This window comes from Barbus barbus (genome assembly GCF_936440315.1).
Source record: "Barbus barbus genome assembly, chromosome: 37".
NCBI classification, from domain to species: domain Eukaryota; kingdom Metazoa; phylum Chordata; class Actinopteri; order Cypriniformes; family Cyprinidae; genus Barbus; species Barbus barbus.
The window spans coordinates 16,051,532-16,072,004 of NC_136715.1; the positions used below are offsets into that span (position 1 = coordinate 16,051,532).

The window sequence follows — 20,473 nt, forward strand, 5'->3', positions numbered from 1 at the left end:
GACCGTTTCATCACTTTTGTGTGAGAGGATGGATGGATGAATGGAAGTTGGGCTGAACTGAGAAAATCCTGTTTACTTTGACATCCAAAATGAGTTGGTCTCACAAGGTTAGAGGTCATTTAGCCCAGTTAACACATTAAACATTTAGCTTTAACATGTTATCATGTTACAACATGACAATATCGGTTACAGTTCAACTTGATTTGCTTCATCAGGTTAATTCAATTGAAAGTGAACTTCTCACTAAGATTGTAACTTTTATTGCAAACAAAAATTAACATTTAAAAGCGGTAAAAAAAATCGAAAGTTTAAAACAGAAAAAAACATTCAGTTTCTATATGGTCACGTTTCGTCTTCAGATATATCTGATAAATGCATTAACAACAGTGAATAGTCTATAAACAAACAGCAAAATAATTGTAAAAGTCTAGTGTACATTAAAATATCTAGGCTATAGGGAAAAAACGGGTCAATTCATGTCCCATTAAATTAATTAAAATCAAATAATTAAAACGTATTTTAATTGGTTAAAGATTGCTTTATTTATTATTAAAGTTATTTTTAGCTGGTGGAGTTTGCACGCTCTTTCTAAAGTCTATAATTCCGCTTATTTTTACGCATCGCAGTATTTAAAAGGCTGGTGGCGGAAGGGTTAAGTGTTTTCCGAGAAAAAGGCAGTGCGTTATAAGATTTATTCCGTCTCCCTGGTGCAATGTTTTTCTCATTTCCCTGCGGTGTGATGCGCGCAGCTGCAGGCCTCGAGATGTGCGGCTCGGCCGGTGTGTGTGTGTGTGTGTGATTGTGTTTGTGTGATCGCTTTGTGCCAAGGGCAGGGGAGGGCGCAGACTGAGCGGCGCCGCCGCACACCTGGGGAAGTTCAGGTTAAATCGCTCCACATTCCTCGGCACACAGCTGATTGAAACATTAACAAACAGTAATCCGCAAGCCCGGGCTGCAGATGGGCCGGGAACACGGCCAAGGAACTCTCACTCCCTCTGTATAGTTTCCCACATACTACAACGAGAGCTTCTTTTAATAAGAACTTCGCGCATTTAAACAGAGCGCCACACTACAGCCAGCTTTTCCACTACAGCATCAAATAAAGCTCAACAGCAGACAAAGGGAACACGCTGTTTTTTGGGCTTGTGTGAAATACTTCAAATAAATTTATGTAGCCATAAAGAGTTTCCCCTCCTAAATTAAGGCTGTTTTATGTTAACTCAGACACGTTTAGCCAAAGCATGTTTGTGAAACTTCTCTCAGGCAGAATTGATTGATAATCTGTAAACTAAATCAAGTATATTCCTATGCTCATAGTTGTCATTGGATGCTACTTACGCTCTATTAATAATGAGGTAGATGAAAACAATCCTTTTTCAAGGCTAAAGGTCGTTTTGTAGCTGTGAAGTTGGACATTTTAGCTTCTAGCGCCGCTCTGTGGCAACACAGATTTATCACTAACTATATTTTCTGTGCCTTAAACTACACAGCAACCTTTTTAGGTATTTAGGTTTTAATTCAATTACACTAAACTTACTTTCATTTCAATTAGTTCCAAAGAGAGCATTTCTCATTTTCGATTAGTTTACCTTGAAATAACTCAAACAGTAACTAATAAAAAACAAAACAACAAAATTACTTAAACTAAAAACATGGAAAACAAAAACAATTAAAAAAATTATAATAGTATCTCTATAATACTTAAATAACACTGGTCTGTACACCCACGTTTACGGAGTTATCTAGACTTTAGTTTTTATATAAAGCTAGTAATAAACTTTAAACAAAAACCTCTTGCATTTTATCATAAAAAAAGAGAACATTATTTTCTTAATTTTATGTACTGTTTTAACAAATTTATCTCACTTGGGTGCCCAAAATAAATAGGTACACACACAGAGAGAAAGAGACTATATGGAATACGTCACGTTTAAATAGAACTTTTATTTACAACAATATCAACATCAAGCAAAATAATTAAGTGTATTGTAATTTACATGTAAAATGTGAGCTTATCTTCCATGTTCACACCCCTCCTCAGTCAACCAGTTCTGAAAACACATCAGAGTAACCTCAATTTCCCGGAATTATCATCTCAAAATATACTCTGTCATGATCAATAGCATCCTTCCGAAATGAACAAAAATGATAGTGTTGCTTTCCTGAAAAGACTGATGTATATTATTAGTTTCCCCACTGTATTTCATTCCCACATCTGGGAATCAGCACTGTTTGAAGTCACTGATGGTAAAGACTGGACTAATGAAGCGGCCGAGGATCACGGCACTACAGCGATAGATGGATGAGCGCCTGTGTCAGAATGGATTCCTTATTACTTGTACTTTTAAAAAGCACATCCGAGAGGCTCTTGAAAGTGGTTTGAGAAAAGTTTTAAAACGAGGTGTGTAGTTACAAGTTATAAGTCTTGGCAGTTCTGTAGATAATTCATAATCATCAAAATCTAACAAAACTTCAACTGAAAAGCGAATAAACCGCAAGATAGAGAAACCCTCCAAAAGCACAGACAATACTGCTAAAATATTAACTGGCCTCAAAAATAAACAGGTATACTTGGTTTTGTATGTATACAGTATATAGTACAAAATCATAATATGTAGTAATATTTTCATATGATATGTACCTTTTACTCTGCGCATTTGCGCAAAAACATATAAATGGATACATTTCTGTAATTTAACTTGAGAAAACAGGAAAAAAGACTGAAAAAATATCTTTGGATTGTGCATGTTTCTTAAAGGTAGATTTCTGAAGAACGAACAGTACGATACAGTGAGAAAGGGAGTTATTTTCCTTATTAAGAGCTATCTTAAAAAGCAACAACATACAATCTTTGCGTATCATCTGAAAACTTGCACCATTTTTTTGCAGTCAGGAGAACAAATGGAGATGAAAATAAAATTATGAAACAATCAGTCACTGCATAACATTTCCATGATGTTAGAAAAAGTGCCATCCAAACATAATGGCGGTCACTGTTGGGGGAAGAAAAAAAAAAAAAAAGAAGAAAAAGAGGCTGTGCTGGAAAAGATAAAAATTAAATATTTTCTCCCTTTGACAAAAGTTAAAATAGATGTGAAAACCCAGAGCAGTATTGACCTAAAATATAGATAAGATGGACCTAACCGGTCCCAAACTCTGTGCAAAAAAAAGTATGTAGTAAAAGCATGTATGATACATTTGTAGCATACAGTATTTACAATTCCAATCTTATTCACACACAAAAAAAAAAAAAAATCCTGTCTAACACTGCAGTACCATTTGCTTTTTGTTGACACACCACTTTGAGCCGGTGGCATTGAGAGGAGGATTATTGCTTTGATATGCGTAAGTGATAAAGTTCTTATGTGTACAATTCCCACGGTTTTCATTAAAATGAGGCTTGTCCGAAACCAATTCAAAATAGACAATATGCACATAACCGTTCTAATCGTTCTATAAGGCTAGAAAAGCAAGAGATATATTGCAACTATCCTTTTCCGTACTAGCCTTAAAATAAAGTGCTCCCCCACACTGTCGAGTTGTACCACAACCGTTCCTACTCTGATCCCCCTGGTGGTTATATTGTGTACTGCAGTAGAGCCACATGGGACAGGAGAGAGCCTGCTGCACTCCCTACTGGGCATATTCAGAAAGAAGCCCACAGAAAAGGCTCGAGTCTCTCTCTCTCTCTTTCCCTTTCCATGTCTTTTCTCTCTCTCTCAGTCAAGTTTTTACTGGAGATATCCAGTGATTTATCCCCTACGAGGTGGATTGTACAGCTTCGTGTTGACATTTCCTCACTGGACATATGTGTGAGTCCGAGTTTGAATCCAGCTTTGACAGAGATGGCTCATTGCCTCAGCAGTACTTCTGTAAAACACATATTATACGTGCGCAGATAAGTAAAAGTAACATATTGCGTCTTTTAATTCAGTTAAAGAACAGTTCACCCAAAAAATTTTCCCCACCCTCAGGCCATTTTTTTTTCTTCATCAAATTCGAGAAATTTAGCATTACATGACTTACTCACCAATGGATCCTCCGCAGTGAATGGGTGCCGTCAGAATGAGAGTCCAATAAAACACCACTATAATCCACAAGTTATCCACAGTACTCCAATCCATCAATTAGGGTCTTGTAAAGTGAAAAGCTGTGTGTGTGTGTTTGTAAGAAGCAAATCCAAATCTGCATTTCATCTTGTAAACATTGCTTGGTCTGTGCACATTTCTCTCTTGATTCAAATACTTTTTTTTTTTTTACTGGAGAAAGCAATATTATGGCTAGAGGACTTTGTCAGGAACTATGGTTTGAGGTCAAAATGTCTTGATGCATTTGTTTATTACAAACATGCAGCGTTTCCCTTCCCAAGATGTTAATTGATGGACTGGAGTCGTGTGGATTAGTTGTGGATTATTGTAATGTTTTCATCAGCTGTTTCAACTCTCATTCTGATGGCACCCATCCAAGGCAGAGGATCCATTGATGAGCAAGTGATGTAACGCTAAATTTCAGTAATCGCTTTTGATGAAGAAACAAGCTCATCTACATCTTGGATTTAAGGTTAGGATGCAGTCTGTACCTGATCGGGTCCCATTGGCATGCGTCCCATACTCATGGCGTTCATGCCCATCTGGCCCTGCATTGGGGGCATCTGTCCTGCACCGTTGCCATTTACACCTCCTTGCATGGAACCGTTCATCATCATTCCCCCATACTGTCCCGGCGCCCCCTGCTGGGGATATTGCTGCTGCGAGTATGAACTAGGAAACATAAAACAGGAGAATGATAAAATTTAATTAAATGCAACCAATATAAAGATGAACTCTATTTAAGGCCATGTACTAAAGACTATTGTGACTGACAGGTTGATTTAACTTACTACTTGACACAGTCTAATCTAATTATAGTATTATTTTTATACTTTTAAAATATTAGTATTTACTATTGATATTATTTTGAATTACTTTTCATTTTTATATATTTAATTATCTTTTATCAGATATGTAGATTTAGCTTTAATATATTTTTATTTCAGATATAGTTAACAAAACACAGCTTTTGACTGTTTTGTAGCTGGTTAAATTTTCTTTTATAACTGACCATAATTTGAAAAGTTTATTTATATACAATAGTGTAGAGTAATACAATAATAATAATAATAATAAAAATTAAATGAAGAGGTTATTTGCAAAAACATAACTAAATTTTCAACTCATTTTCAAAAATCAAGTTTTTTTAATTATTTTATCATATTTTTATTGTGTTAGCTGCATGTTTTAGTTATTTTTTAACCTAATCAAAATATTAATATCAACTGCAGTTTGATTGAGTAATTGGAATGCACAATGAAAAAACATGATTTTTGAACATTGTTAAAAACTGAGAATAGCACTGAATATTCTTTACTTGTACATTTATTTGCATATTTTGTGTGCTTTTTTTAACTACAGTTATTTCCATAACATTTTCATGACTAGTTGTAATTTCATGATTTTTGTAACCGTAACTATTTTTCAAGACCTGAAGGCAAAAATTCACTGACATTTCCAGGGTGCTATAGTATAGAAGGTTTTATGACTTACTTATTCATGGGCATAGGCCCCTGTCCCCAGCCTTTCATCTCTGCAGACTGGTACATGGGATTGCTCTGAGGGTGCTGTTGCATCATGGGATTCTGAGGGCCACCCATACGGCCAGACATTATATTATTAGGAGGGCTGCTGCCCGTTCCCACAAATGAAGGATCCCCCTGCTGGCCCATACCTGTGATCACAACCCAGAGACATTTATAAAAAGAAAGCAACAAGAAAGTGCATAGCGTGTTAATCAGCAATCAATATACCCAAGCAAATTGATATTCTGTTCCAATGATTTTATCCACCACATTTCATTACTTGTTATTTTATAGTACATTTTTCAAACTACAAGATCCCAATATGCTAACTATCTTACCATAGCTGCCTCCATAGTTAAAGGGCTGCTGGCCGGGCTGGGCCATTGGCGGGCCTCCCATAGGGTTGTCCATTCCTGTGGGAGCTGTGACATTAGGAGGGGGACTGAAGCCTCCGGCTGCAACCTGCTGCTGTTGCTGCTGTTGCATCATCATCATCATCCTCTGTCGTCTCATCTGCAGAAAGGGAGAAAACAATGGTTACACATTTTACGTAAGACACTGGTTATGATCAGTTTTACATAAAATCTTATACTTCAGTTACACTACATACATTGTCAATGGGGGTTAAGTATCATGTATGCAATTCCACATCACTGACAGACACACAAATGCATATTTTGAAAACGATCTATTTATACCTCTGTTTGAAGATTTATCATTTCTCTGCTGCGCTGGGCCATCATCTGTGCATTCAGGAAACCAGGCTGAAAGATAAAGGAGGGATGATATTAGAGAGAGAATAGACTTCAGATATCATCAAAAGATAAAAAAGGTACCTGGCCACCCATGCCTGGCTGCAAGCTAGGTCTCATGCCAGGGTTTCCTGCAGGGTTGTTATCTGGCCTCATCCCCATGCCCTGCCTGCTCTGGTTCAAAAACTGTAGCAAAAGAACATTCAAATGTTATGAGATGTGCTAAATGCTAAAGTTTTCCTTTAGTGATTTAATAAAGTATTTGCGATGAATATAGACCCATTGTTAATTTAGAACCTAAAATGGATGTCTAACAACATATATCATTGAATCAAAAGATATCTAAAACCAGCAACAGCAACATTTAATCACTGTTTTGGATGTTCTGTCAAATGCCTTTAAAAAACAAAAAAAAAAAAAAACACTGCTCTTAATAAAATCACCACTTTTTCTGCAATTCGAAAACTGCATTTGAATTTATACCACAAACTGTGGAGCCAAATTTGTAAAGTGAAATATTACACGCAAACATTACCAGTTTGGTATTTAAAATTAAAAATAATATTTTTGGAACTAAACTTTGGAAGGCAAATATTTATTACTAACTTTTGTGAAACATTCACTGCTTGAAAATACAACCGTTCAAAATGCAAACTCTCTAAATACAATATATATATTTTTAAGATATTTTTGTCATTAATAATCTTCCATTAAATTTAAGTGTTAATTTAATACACATAAAAAATATAAAAATCAGCAACAAGACCTGTCTAATCAATACTGCCTTATAATTTTATATTAATACTTATACCCCCGGTTTCACAGACAAGGCTTAAGCCTAGTCCTAGACTAAAATGGTTATCTTAGCTGTTTCAAATGAAATAAACTTGCACTGACTGATCTTAAAATATATCAGTGACTTTCTTTTGTCTCAAGATGCGCCCCAGTAATGTTTTTTTCTAAGCATGTTTATAAAAATTACTTAAATGTCCTAATTGAACTATGGCCTAATCCTGGTTTAGTCTAAGCCCTGTCTGTGAAACCGGGCCATAATGTTCACAAATGTTTATAATTTTCACTATTAACTAGGGCTGCAACAAACGATTGTTTTGATAATCGATTAATCGACCGATTATTAGAACGGTTAATCGATTAATCGTTGATTATTTCACTGATTAATCAGTAGACTTTGATTAATCCGCTTTTGCAATTAGTTAAAATATTAAGTTATACATATTCTAACAAATAAAGGTCACTTCAGCTTTAGAAAAGCAATTACGTAATTACAATTATTATAATTGGTAACACTTTACAATAAGGTTCATTAGTTAACATTAGTTAATATGAACTAAGAATGAACAATGCTTCTATAGCGTTTGTTAATCTTAATTTCAGCATTTACTAATACATTATTAAAATCACAAGTTGTGTTTTTTAACATTGGTAAATGCACTGTGAAATAACAGTGAACAACTGTATTTTTACAAACCAGCATTAACAAAGATTAACTCATGAATATAATAAATGTATTGTTCATTCATGTTAGTTAATACATGAACTAATGTTAACAAATGATACCCTATTGTAAAGTTTTACCAATTTATTATACAAATAGATATATTTGGCACACAAAATGAGATGACAGACAGAGACACACTCTCACCATTTAATTAGCTACATGAGAAAAAAGTAAGTTGCACATTCTGCCTAACATCTCCTTCTCAAGTCATAAAGATAAGAAACAAAATAAAGGTAAAAGTGAAAAGACGCTTTGGATAAACTATTTTATTCGCAACATAATGTCTTAAAATACCTTATAGGGTTATGATAACCAAAACAGTCCTGAGCTAGATCAAGCTTTGATCTCTATAAACCAAACTGTCACTTTAATGAAATTATTTTTTCCCACTAATAAAAATATTTTAGCATTAGCTACGTTAGCTCCACACTGGAGAGTTGCTCTATAACAAAAAAAAGAGTTGTAATTCTAACTGAAAGCGACACTGACTCTGGTTTTCATGTTTAATACCGTTAAGCTGCTTGAATTAAGGCTATTGTACTATAGTAACTTACTATATAAATAAATATGATGTGACCTGACTTTACTGGAGTAACGTTACGTTACTGAACTGTGGAGCTCATGCAAACATCCACATCGTTGTAATTAGATGCATTTATAACTAACTGTTACAGTTTTCACACTGCTGTCAGTATTTGTTGCGTTCATTTCGTTACTGAGAGGAAAGAGCGCAATATATATTAACATATTCACCCAAACGCCCCTCAAGTTCGGATCCATTTTCTCTGAAGCTGTGTGCGTGTTGTGTTCTTCTCTTGTATTGCATCCAGGAGGGCTGAACTACAGTCTTGCGCTACAGCGCCACACTGGTCACACCGCAGTATTGCAGGCTCTTACATTAGGTCATATGAGATCAAACCACCACTCGACAACAAAAATATTTGTAAATTTTTTTACTGTCGACGTTGTCGATAATGTCGACTAATCGTTGCAGCCCTACTAATAACTGTTATTAATTAGTAATCACAGGCCTACATTACTCAAAATAACATAGCCAAATAGATTCTGGGACACTATTATTTCTAAAATGTACATTAGCTGCAACATCAGGTTATTCGATTACACTTCTACACTGATCACTCATATTTGTGTGTTTTACAGAAATTATAAGTTGAGTGTTATTGGCACGCAGCTGCTTACCTGCTGTCCCTGCAGTCTCTGCTGCAGCTGGTATCTGGTCGGATTCCCCATCCGAGGCCTTGTCATATTAGCACGAGGATGCATAGCGCCCATACCGCCCATTCCGGGGAAGCCACCCTGCTGGTTCATCTGAGTCATCATGGGGTTAAACCCTGGTCCAGACTGCCCCGGCATGGGACCAGGTGCAGGACCAGGGTTGGGACCACGGCCATATCCACCCTGCATTCCCATGGAAGGGGGGCCCGGGTAGCCCTGCCCATACATGCCCTTGGGGTCCATTCCCATAGAGGAGTCTGGTCCCGGACAAGGACCAGAGAAGGGGTCTGTCGGAGGGGGCTGGTCTGAACTATGACCCTGAAGAGAGAAAAGACCACGACGGTGGTTTTCAGTGAATGTGACTGGGCAGCAGCTCTAACATATTTAACACCACAGCACTGAGAGTCGTGATTTATAAACTGAACGCCTCTCTTCCATGAAGCGGACTGGTTGGGTACCTGGTTGATGAGATCTGGTATGCCAAGGGCACGGTCGATCTCCTCCAGAGCGATGACGTCAGTGTTGTTGAGTAGAGAGTCCAGCTGGTCCAGCAGAGCTCGCTCATCACTCTGACCCTCAGTGGTAGACGGAGGGACCAGAAGGTCATCCAGAGAGTGATTAAATGGCAGCCTGATGTATAAAAAGCAGACAAAAAGGATGCTATTGACTTGTGTGTAAAAACCACCAAAATATCCTTAAAACAAGATCCATTTATTTAACCTTAATCCTCAGATGCAGACACTTGTTTTAAGTACGTACTCTTTTGGTTTTAAGAATACATAAAAAAAGTTTATTTAAAAAAGGAAAAAAATAATGATTACAATAGATAATTTTATCAAAAATATGGTTAAGTCTTACATCAGTAAATATATATATTATATAATAATATATAATAATATATATATATATATATATATATATATATATATATATATATATGTGTGTGTGTGTGTGTGTGTGTGTGTGTGTGTGTGTATATGTGTGTATATATATATATATATATATATATATATATATATATATATATATATATATATATATATATATATATATATATATATATATATATATATATATATATATATATATATATATATATATAATGTTTTATATTATATTATATATCTCTTCTTCTGCAGGCTTAAATCCCAGTATCTGTGGGGTCACCGGTGCGTATATATATAAATAAAAGAGAGAGAGAGACAGAGATCTAGTGTAGACTCATTTATGTTACCTGTTTGCATTCTGTGATCCCTCCATTCCCATCCTACTGTCTGGCCATGAAGGGGACTGTGGTGGAGGTGCCTGCCCACTGAACGAATTCATACCCATTGCTACATCATAAGGCCCTGCAAAAGCAACATTATGCAGCTTTTGAATTGATTTTTGAATTGAATTAATTAGATGTTTTATCTGCCATAATACGCCCACACTGCTGGTACTCAGTTAACAGAACTTACCCATTTCCATCAACTGCTGCTGCAACATGGATCTGGTTGCAGGAACGCTGTTTGATCGGTTAACCATTGGTCCTCCCATCATGCTCTTAGGATTGTGTTCGATGCCTGTGCGACCCATGCCAGGGTGTCCGACAGGGCTGCCGGAACCAGACATTCCCCAATCTCCAGCACCTGCCATAGGGGGCCGACTGGGCATCCCCATTGACCTGTTGGGACCTCCTGGGAAAAGCATGTTTGGAATGTTAAAATTCATCTTAAAAAATGAATGCATGTACAGTCGTAGCTACATCAATTTAAAGCTGAATATATGAGACACTTACCCATGCCTATCTGGGTGTCAGTATGCTCCTGTTTGACAAGAGAGGAAGGGGCACTCCTCCTACCAGTCATGCCTGGCCCGCTCAGGGGTTTACCATCGACAGACACAGCCCTCTGGAAGGGCATACGTTGACCAGAGCCCATACAAACACCCTCCCGGTCTGAAATGCATTAATTCATACAAATTGCATTAAGAATAAAAACAAAGGACAGGTTTTGTTGGTCATCCTCATGGTCATCAGCAGTTACCTGCATAATATATGCCCAATATATTTTCTATTAATCTTTACATTCAGTTTTCAACATCTCCTTCTTGACTTTGAGGCCCTCAAGTTGTTGTTACTAGGGATGCATCGATCCGATACTTAGTATTGGTATCAGCTCCGATACTGGCATTTTCTGCCGGTATCGGTCAAACGAGACCGATCCAAATCCGATATTGTGCGTATACTATTCTGTGTTACTGTTAAGCCCCACGAAATCACAAAAACATTATTAAGCAACAAAGTCAAAGTCCAAGTGTTCTGAAGCCGTTCCATTGTTTAATGTGAGGTAGGCTACAGATGAATATTTAAGTCGTTAAATTCAAGTTCACAAACTCTTCTCTCCGCTGTGGCTGTCTGTCATCCTCCATTCAGCATTCAAACTGCATGTGACGTACGGTTACAACAGTCAAGACGATAAAACTCTCTCCAAGAGCGAACAGTAAGTGAAATTTAAAACTGTTCAAAGAAAAGGGTCAATAAACTACACATCAATATCTCTTTCATTTGCTTTGAACTTTTCTATGCGGAGCTGCATGCTGTGACCAGATTTAGTCCTATACTTATTCAATTTTATTTTTTCCCCACTAAATAATGTTATTTCACTAATGTTTCGATTTGATAAAATTATGCACTCATGATTTTTCTAGAATTAATTTTGCTGCTAAATTATCCACTATCCACATTTTAGATTAATCATAATCTTAGATTATGATTATATATTTTTTCATTTGTTATTTTTCTTTAAAATATTTATATGTCTATATTTAGTAAATTGTGTTTAACACACAAAAGAGTGACGATCAGGTCAACACACAGAAGTATAGAAATTCTACATTGATTTAAAAAAAAAAAAAAAAAAAAAACTGCTGGTATCGGATCGGAATCAGCCGATACTTCGAATTTTTTGGATCAGATCGGATCTGAAAAATGGTATTGTTACATCCCTAGTTGTAACTCACCATGTGCGGTGCTGTTAGGTTCATTGCCCTGCTTATTGCCCCCTTCCGTTCCTCCAGTTCCAGAATCAGCAAACATTCCAGAACCAGAATTCCTCAGCCCTCCAAGAATACTCTCCAAATTATCCAGCTGGAATAATAAAACAAAAGGATTGATGTTAGAATGATCAATGAGTAACTGCAAATTTTCATGAGAGTTCTGTATATCAACAGAACAATTTAATAACTGCCAGTATTTTTCAAAATGTGCAAAGAGAGTTTCAAGTTGTTTATAAAACTACAGCTGAGATTTTTAAGCAATGACTTAAGACTTTTTTAAATATAATAAAAGATAATATCACGTTGAAAAGTATTTTAATGCAATATGTATTTATTTGACCAAAAAAAAAAGAGATATATTTACAAATATTACAATTCAACAAAAACATTACAATTTAAAATGAATGTTTTCTATTTTAATATACTTCAAAATGTAATGTATTCCTTTAATGGAACTTTGGATACTTTCTTTTAGATTCTTTGATGAAAGTTTAGTTGAAATAGAAATCTTTTGTAACATTGAACAATTCACAGTAAAGACTTGTATAGTTTAATGCATCCTTGCTGAATGAAGGTTTAGGGTTAGTTAAATTTGTAGTACTATATATTACATTTATTTGTTTAAAAATATCTATTTATATTTATTACTAAATTAATCCCAAAATATTAGACTGATGTGATCTTGAGAAGAAGAAGAAATATGAACCCAACATGACAAGTACTTAAACAGTATGAATCAACCATAAATACCTCATCGGGAGGTTCGATCTTGACTTTGCCCTCCTGGCTGTTAGAATTTGAGGTTGTGACCCCTGACCCCTGCCCTCCAGTGACCCCTCTCCCTTCCAGCTCCTCCAGCTTTGGCTTGACCTCGGCTGCATTGGGATCTTTGGAGTCATCCTTATTGAGGAGGTAGTGAAGGAGGGCTTGTGGTTTTTTTCCTTCTTTCGGGCTGTGCTGCTCCTGCTTGAGATCTAGATTCCTCCCCTCTGCGCCTGGGAGCTCTGAACCAAGAGAGGCCTTACCAGTGGCCTCGGCTGTGATGCGAGCCACCTCGTCGGGTGTGTTTCCATTTTGAAGAAGTTTGTGGAGTATCTTGTGTTTCTCCTGTAAGGTGTGAGAGCTGTGGTGGCCACCGGGACAAGCCGTGGATGACACTCCTCCTGAGCCTTGCTGACTTACGTTATTCCCCGATGATGGACCAGATGAGGAGGACACTCCCGTCGATGAAGGACTCATCATGCCATTTCCTGCCTCCTTCGAGTCAGGACCCAATGGAGTGGAGGCACGACCTGGGACAGGTCCACCAGACCCAATCCCAATCTCTTCAGCTGGGGATGTGAGCAACTGAAGTAATTTCTTGTGGCCCTTTCCATCAGGGACTCTCCGGTTGGCTTCAGCCGCAGTGGAACCTTCCTTGCTGGACTGACTGTCCGGTTTATCCGTGGTCTCCGATGAAGAAGCCTGTTGCTGCTCTAACCCTGTGCTGTGAGCACCTGACGGGCTCTTGGAATCCCCTGCGCTGGGTTTGCTGTTGCCGGTCTGGCCTTGCTGACTGGACTGGGTCGAGTTGACGCTGGGAGAGCTGTCGGATTTGTGGGCAGGTGAGTTGAGAGCTGAAGGTAGCGAAGAGCCAACACCTTCACTGATGGCCTGGAGAGCATTCAAAGAACTATTGGAGAAAGTGTTGCCAACTGATGGACCAGAAGATCCACCACTGCCGCCCATTCCCACAGGACCCATGGGAGAGTGCATGCCTGTGAAATAAAAAAAATATAGCTAAATCTTGAGCTTGTTATCAAATTAAGCATTAATAGAGACAACACAACTAGTATATTTCTTTAGGCCATTAGAATCTTTGCACATTTTCTTTGATGGTTGAAAGGAAAGATCTGCAGATTTGATTTAAATACAACAAAATTTGTTAAAATAACCACCTTATTATTAATGTAAGAGCAAGACACCTGGTGCCATTTACTACCAGTTATTTTAGCTATGCTGCCTGATTTTGCAAACTACTATTTATCACATCATTTCAATCTTTATCACATCATTTCAATCAATATCGTAATTACAAACGCATTGGTTTGTTGCGCAATAGTTTTGCCATTTAGTCCCTTCCTGTCCTAGCTTTTACTATTCTGAACGATGACTGAAACCTTGTATAACGGGCACTTCTCCTGGTTATTGCCATCTTATGATCAATGGCTTGATGTATTCCTCAATTGTTAGCTGCTTTGGATAAAAGCATCTGCCAAATGATTAAATGTAAATGTTCTAGGTATACTGGCTAATGAATCAGAAGTCTCACATTCACAGAAAAAGTTGGATAACTGCTTAACCACTGTGACAAATCCCTATTTGTTATCAGGTAAGAGAAATATATAATTAGCTAAAATATTTAATAAATTAATACACAAGGAGCCTGGGCTGCTTAGAACTTTGGAAGTGACATGTTTGAATTCTGTGGAACTGAATGGAGCTGTCTATGGAATTCTGTTAGGTTCCACAGGCCTAATCTTACATCGATCTAATCCAAAATGCAAAAACAGGACACTTACCTCCAGGTGAGAAAGGACTTGCGCCCATTTTAGGACTCCCTCGTATCCGTGGTGACCCCATGAGATTCTGCTGAGCAGGGTTCATACCGGGGCTTCCTTGGGAGGGACTTGTCATGCCCATTCCATAGCCACCACCGTGAAATTGACCCTGCTGATGCGGATTCATGCCGGGATGGCCCATCTGATTCATGGAGTTCATCTGATTCATAGTGTTCATCTGATTCATGCAATTCATCTGATTAATATTCATTTGATTCATCTGATGCATCGGGTTAATTTGATTCATCCTGTTGCCTGGGCCATACATAGCTCCTCCTCTGGGTCCCATGTGACCTTGCTCGTTCATGCCATAGCCTCTGGTATTGCCCATGCCCATCTGGGCATTCGGATTGGCATTGCCCATAACTGATCGCATTACACCACCCTGATTGGGTCGGTATCCATTTTGCTCCCTGTGTGAAAGACATTGAAATATGAAGTGAAGGCGAGGAGAACACACAGGCATTTTCATGTAAAATCAGAGTAGTGTATGTTGACTTGGAGAGGAACAAACCTCTGCAGAAGATGAGTGGAGAGGAAAGTGAGCGGGTCATTGGTGACAGGGTTTCGGCAGAGCTCACTGCGCGTTTGTGCTGTTACTGGAGTGCCATCTGACAAAGAGAACCGATAGGGTGGCGTCTCTGCTCTTCCATGAACATATGCTGAAAAGAAGAAGAATACAAACAACATTAATAAAACATGTATTCAATCTGTCAAACCCATTTCACACTGCATGCAAAAGCAGCCTGTTTTTACTTCTGCCATATTAACAAGTTACAGAATTCACACTTCTATTTTGTCTTTCAACATCATTTCTCAAGTACATTAAGTAATTTACTAAATACTGAAAAGATCCATGCAGGTGTACTACCACAGACCTTCATGAAAGTGTCTCTTGTAGGACCAGGGCTGACCCTCACTGCGATGCAGGAACATCTGCATACACCTGCGCACCAAATCCTCCCAGCCAGGACGCATGGTGGTGTGCAACAGGCTCTGCTGCTCGATCTCGATCAGTTTACCTGGGGTCAAACATACACGCTCAGATGTGGTACTACACCTGCCTCAAACATAATTCTATGGCCTTTTTTGTCCCCCATCTGTGGTTTCTGTTTAAACATTTTCAATATTTACTAATTATAGTACATATAGTACGATTTGGTAATACATATGTATTGAAGCAATATAAAATGTTGTAGTTAATATTTGGAATTCAAGTCATTTTAATTAATAAGATGAATTTTTAATGTCAAGATGAATTTTCGCCTAGTCTTCATAGAGAAAAATCAAAGAAAATCAGTAGCTTCACTGATGAGATTAACATCGAGTTAATCAATTTTACCTGACAGTTCGTGTCTAGTACTGAAACGTTCTGTCCTTTCCACTGCCGTCACTCTCCGTGCTACACAAATCATACAAGACTGCAGATCTGAAAGACAGAAAGAAGAAAAACACCCTTAATACTTAGACACTTTAAAACTAATTCACAAGCAGCACTATAAAACCAAGTATATCGACTTCAATCTGTACAAAAGTATTGAAATGAACAATTCTGAATTTACTACAGACCTTCCCCTTCCTCCATCATTGCTTTAGGCTGTGTGAGAGCGAAACATTGCATGGTCTCATAGCGAGGCCCACCGGCGCCTTCTTCACCTCCAGGACCACCATGGCCAAACTTCACCAGCATGCGACAGTTAAATGTGTGACTCTTCTGACGGGAGGCATCACCGCCCCATGACACACTGTTGGGACCTTCAAATACATACAAAATGCATGATCCTCACGTGACGTCATATCGATATGCTTATGTTTTTGTGAACAGATAAAGAGCAACATTCAACGTTGACATATATACCATTGTTTTTGGGCAGGTTTTTATGCAGTTCGTCTCGGTCTTCCTCATGCAGTATGTTGTAGATGCTGGTGTTGATCAGCTCCTCTTGTTTATACTGCAAGTACTGAGTCACATTATCTGACACAAACACAATGCTGCCTTCACGGCTCACCACAAACAAGAACCCATCCAGAGCCTGACAGAGAGAGAACGATTCAGAATTATTATTATAAAACACTTTAAATCATAATTGGTAAGAATACTAGTATGAGTAGTGAGCAAATGAGCTTCTGGTGACCATTGACCTTTAGGTCTTTAATTTTACCTGCAGCAACAGAGGGCCCAGATGGTCCTTGTCGATGACCCCTTGACCGGTAGAGGACACATCCGCCTTCTGGACATCATCATCGCCACATGAGCTTTTACCTGTGAAGCGCGTGAATATAGGCCACATATTAGAAACATTTTAGAAACATAAACAGCTGTAAAGAGTTTTTTTTTTTTTTTTTTGTGCAATACAATTTTTGAAAGGTAGTGTTAATGCATATTTGTCTCACCATATTATAGCAAGGGAACAGCAGAAAAATGGATCTGCTTACTTTGATATGTAGATTTGTAGGTTTCATTCCCGTAAGACACTATTAACCAATGGAATGTCAAATAAGGAAGAATGAACAACAATGCCTATTCACCGTTTCACCGCGTGAACTCCGGGTTATAGTCCAAGTGAAAAAAGGCATGCATAGGCCTGTCTTGCGCAACAAACTTGTGCAGACTACAGCTCTGAATGCGATATATCATTATGAGAAAAATGAACACAGGAGTATAATTGTAGAAAATATACCTCAAATCTGATAATTAAGTTACATTTTTCTTTTTGGAAAATGATTTACCGATTTTAGTCAAATTGGGTTTTGCCGCTGAATAATCCACTCATTCGCATTCATTTACATCCACAGATGTAGTCGTATTTGCACTGCACTAAAAAAAGAGATTTCTAATGTCTACAACTAAATTTTCGACTAGCTACTAGCTAATAATTTGTAATTCCACAATACTCGTGTGAATATTTGCAGTATCACAATATTCCACCTGCCACCAGGTGGCAGCATTTTTATAAAACCGAGGAAATTCATCCGTGTCCCCATACTGTGAGTTCAGTAAATATTTTCCCAGACTGATATGTAAAAGAGCACTTCGAGCAGATGTGTACCTTGCTCTTTGATCTGTCGTATCTGGCGCACTGTCTCTTTAAGGATGGCACATTTGTCTGGTTTGACATTGAAGCTGTCGATGTCACTAAGGTTGGCCGAAATCAGTTCGGCCAGCTCCTCGATATACTTGCTCTCCTGTTCCCTCCTGCGCTTATCACATCTGTAGATTAAAAACACACAAGCAATTTTAGGAAAGAAAAACGTTCAAATACTTAAAACACTGCTTGTTATCGCACCCTAAAATGTCTCACCCTTGTCCTGGTGTCTCACATGTGGAGAGTTTGCGTTTTCGGTCCGAGCACAACGGCTCAATTGAGTTCTCACCCACTCCGCTCATGTTTAAAACATATCAGCACCTAAGAAACATGCAGTTTAGTTTAGATTAGGGGCAGAAAACACACAACCAAAGGCATATTATGATCTCTAAAAGAAAGGAAAACTAAAGAAGCAGTTCTATTCCACCACAAGTGCACTACAAACAAATAATGAGCTGACTTTGGCACTTCTAGACAATGCAATTGAAGGCTTCATCACTTTTCAAATGGTTTTTAGTAAAAAACTGCAAGTGTGTGTATGTGTCTACGGCTTATTTTTAAGTGTTCCCACATAAAGCTGAATGTGCGGAATGTTCCAGGCCTCAGCAACGGTGCTGCGTGTGTGTTTGTGTGACAGTGTCTGAGAAGAGACACTGATTATGATGGAGTGAAATGGGGCCCCAGGGGAAATGGATCAACCCTCAGTGTGTTTGTGCGTGCGTGTGTGTATTTCTGTAGCAGGGACTGGGTCAATTATCTCAATCCATGAAGCCATACACAACACAACATATAAATTAAATGTATAATTGATCTAATTAAAAAGCAGACTAATGAATCTGAATTACTAACCCTAATAAGAAAGATAATCTGGTCACAAAACATTCCCTTCAAAATGTATGTCAGAAACATAGTGATATAATGTCCTTCCTCCACACGTCTCATGATGACACACAATCACACCATTTCTTCCTACTTTTACCGTCATTGCTCCACCCACTTCACCAACGACAACACTTCCTCCTCTTTGGTGATACTTATCACTTCTCTGCTTCTCTGCGATCGTGTCCTTTTTTATTATTAGAACTGGCCTTTCTGATATGTCTGTCTTCCTTCCAAGTTATGCATGCAAAGACATAGTGTGGCCCAAAATATTAATCGCACTTAAGCCACACTTAAAATGTATGAATGTCACTGCATTGGAGACAAAATATCAAACCATTTGGCATTTGAAAGGTGAAGGTGAAGTATGATTTCTGTGCCACTGGTAAGGCTGGATAAAAAGATTGATTTTAAAATTGCTTCTTTTGAATAGTGACTTCAATATCACATAAGCCAGTTCTCAAAATTAATCAATCTTATGAGCCAGCTCTTTTTAGTGAATCAAAATACAAATTGCTCGACCAAATTGCTCGTCCGATTCTTAAACTAAATGACTCTCATGAGCCAGTTCTTGCTAGTGAGTGAATAAAAAATAAATAAATAAAAAACAGCCAGGTCAACATAGTCTGATTCTTGAAATGAATAACAAGCAATGAATTAAAAAACAAACAGCCTGACCAGTGTAGTCCAATTCCTGTAATTAATGACTCTTGGACAAATGAATGAACTGGGAATCAAATCAGAATCAGAACTGAATCGGTGAATGAGTCAAAAACAATGACCGTTTTCCTGAACTTTTTGCATGTCTGTCCCGCCCCAAACCCACAGCACTGGTTGAGTGTAGATTTTAGCATTTTGAATGCATTTTTATTTGTGGTGTATTTATTAAACACAGACGCCTTATAGTGTGACATTATAGTGTTATTGGTGTCTGAAGAAATTGTGCAAACTCAGAGCCTACGCATACTGACTGCACCTTTTTGAGAAATATATCTATAGTAACTGCGTTAAACTACACCTGTGGATTCTCTACTAGGGCATCAGTGTGAACTTGACAGGAAATTACTTCATACATTCACTAGAAATCACCTGAAGTAATAACAAAAACGATTTAGAAATGTCAAGTTAGTTCTGTTTTAATTTGGTTTAATATTTTTATCAACAGACGGCATTGAACAATAGATTTTTAACTGTGGCATCCAGATACTATTAGAGAGTCGCTGTATATAAATGCACATGTCTTTCCGTCTCCATTCTTTTCATTCTCTTTGGCATCTGCTGCTGTTATCAGTCTCTGTCACTCTGGTCATAGACCCTCTGCTGTATGCGTGCATGTGAGCAAGTGTTTGTGTTTAGAGCCCTGACCTTGCCCCGTGCCTGACCCCTCCCAGAGTTCAGCGGAAATCTCAGAGCACAGACCATCGGCTTGCAGACTTTTCCCCTTCCCTCACTGAACACACACAAGCACAACAGCCTTTTCCTCTCGCTTAAAGGGGCAGTTCACCCAAACATGACATTTCTGTCATTTACTCACCCATATGCCACATGCTAGACTGTAGTTTTGAAAAAATATTTTGTACCGTTATTTGCATATTCTTTTATCCTTTATGTCCAACCATTTAAAACATGTGTAAGCAACATTGTCATATTTCAAAGTTCACGAAGACATCGTAAAAGTAATCTATATGAATTGAGCGGTTTAATCCAAGTCTTCAAAATTGATACAATTTCTTATAACAAACTTTGTT

At 37.9% G+C, this 20,473-nt stretch overlaps 1 protein-coding gene across 1 annotated transcript in view; it reads right to left on the reverse strand.

The window, feature by feature from the left end:
• Positions 1–1,916: 1,916 nt before the first annotated feature.
• LOC306856669 (nuclear receptor coactivator 3-like) overlaps positions 1,917–20,473 on the reverse strand; it is a 45,102-nt gene continuing 26,545 nt past the window's right edge. The window contains exons 2-23 of the mRNA XM_079396045.1: positions 18,063–18,167; positions 17,811–17,971; positions 16,923–17,023; positions 16,619–16,793; positions 16,330–16,515; positions 16,103–16,189; positions 15,639–15,782; positions 15,275–15,422; positions 14,722–15,173; positions 12,911–13,917; positions 12,125–12,251; positions 10,902–11,060; positions 10,582–10,800; positions 10,356–10,470; positions 9,580–9,751; positions 9,086–9,439; positions 6,451–6,552; positions 6,313–6,378; positions 5,953–6,127; positions 5,583–5,763; positions 4,580–4,760; positions 1,917–3,870 (exon numbers count right to left, since the gene is read on the reverse strand). Coding sequence (XP_079252171.1) covers positions 3,859–3,870; positions 4,580–4,760; positions 5,583–5,763; positions 5,953–6,127; positions 6,313–6,378; positions 6,451–6,552; positions 9,086–9,439; positions 9,580–9,751; positions 10,356–10,470; positions 10,582–10,800; positions 10,902–11,060; positions 12,125–12,251; positions 12,911–13,917; positions 14,722–15,173; positions 15,275–15,422; positions 15,639–15,782; positions 16,103–16,189; positions 16,330–16,515; positions 16,619–16,793; positions 16,923–17,023; positions 17,811–17,971; positions 18,063–18,148 — 4,410 coding nt within the window. The 5' untranslated portion in view covers positions 18,149–18,167 and the 3' untranslated portion in view covers positions 1,917–3,858. The remainder of the gene's footprint in view (positions 3,871–4,579; positions 4,761–5,582; positions 5,764–5,952; positions 6,128–6,312; positions 6,379–6,450; positions 6,553–9,085; positions 9,440–9,579; positions 9,752–10,355; positions 10,471–10,581; positions 10,801–10,901; positions 11,061–12,124; positions 12,252–12,910; positions 13,918–14,721; positions 15,174–15,274; positions 15,423–15,638; positions 15,783–16,102; positions 16,190–16,329; positions 16,516–16,618; positions 16,794–16,922; positions 17,024–17,810; positions 17,972–18,062; positions 18,168–20,473) is intronic.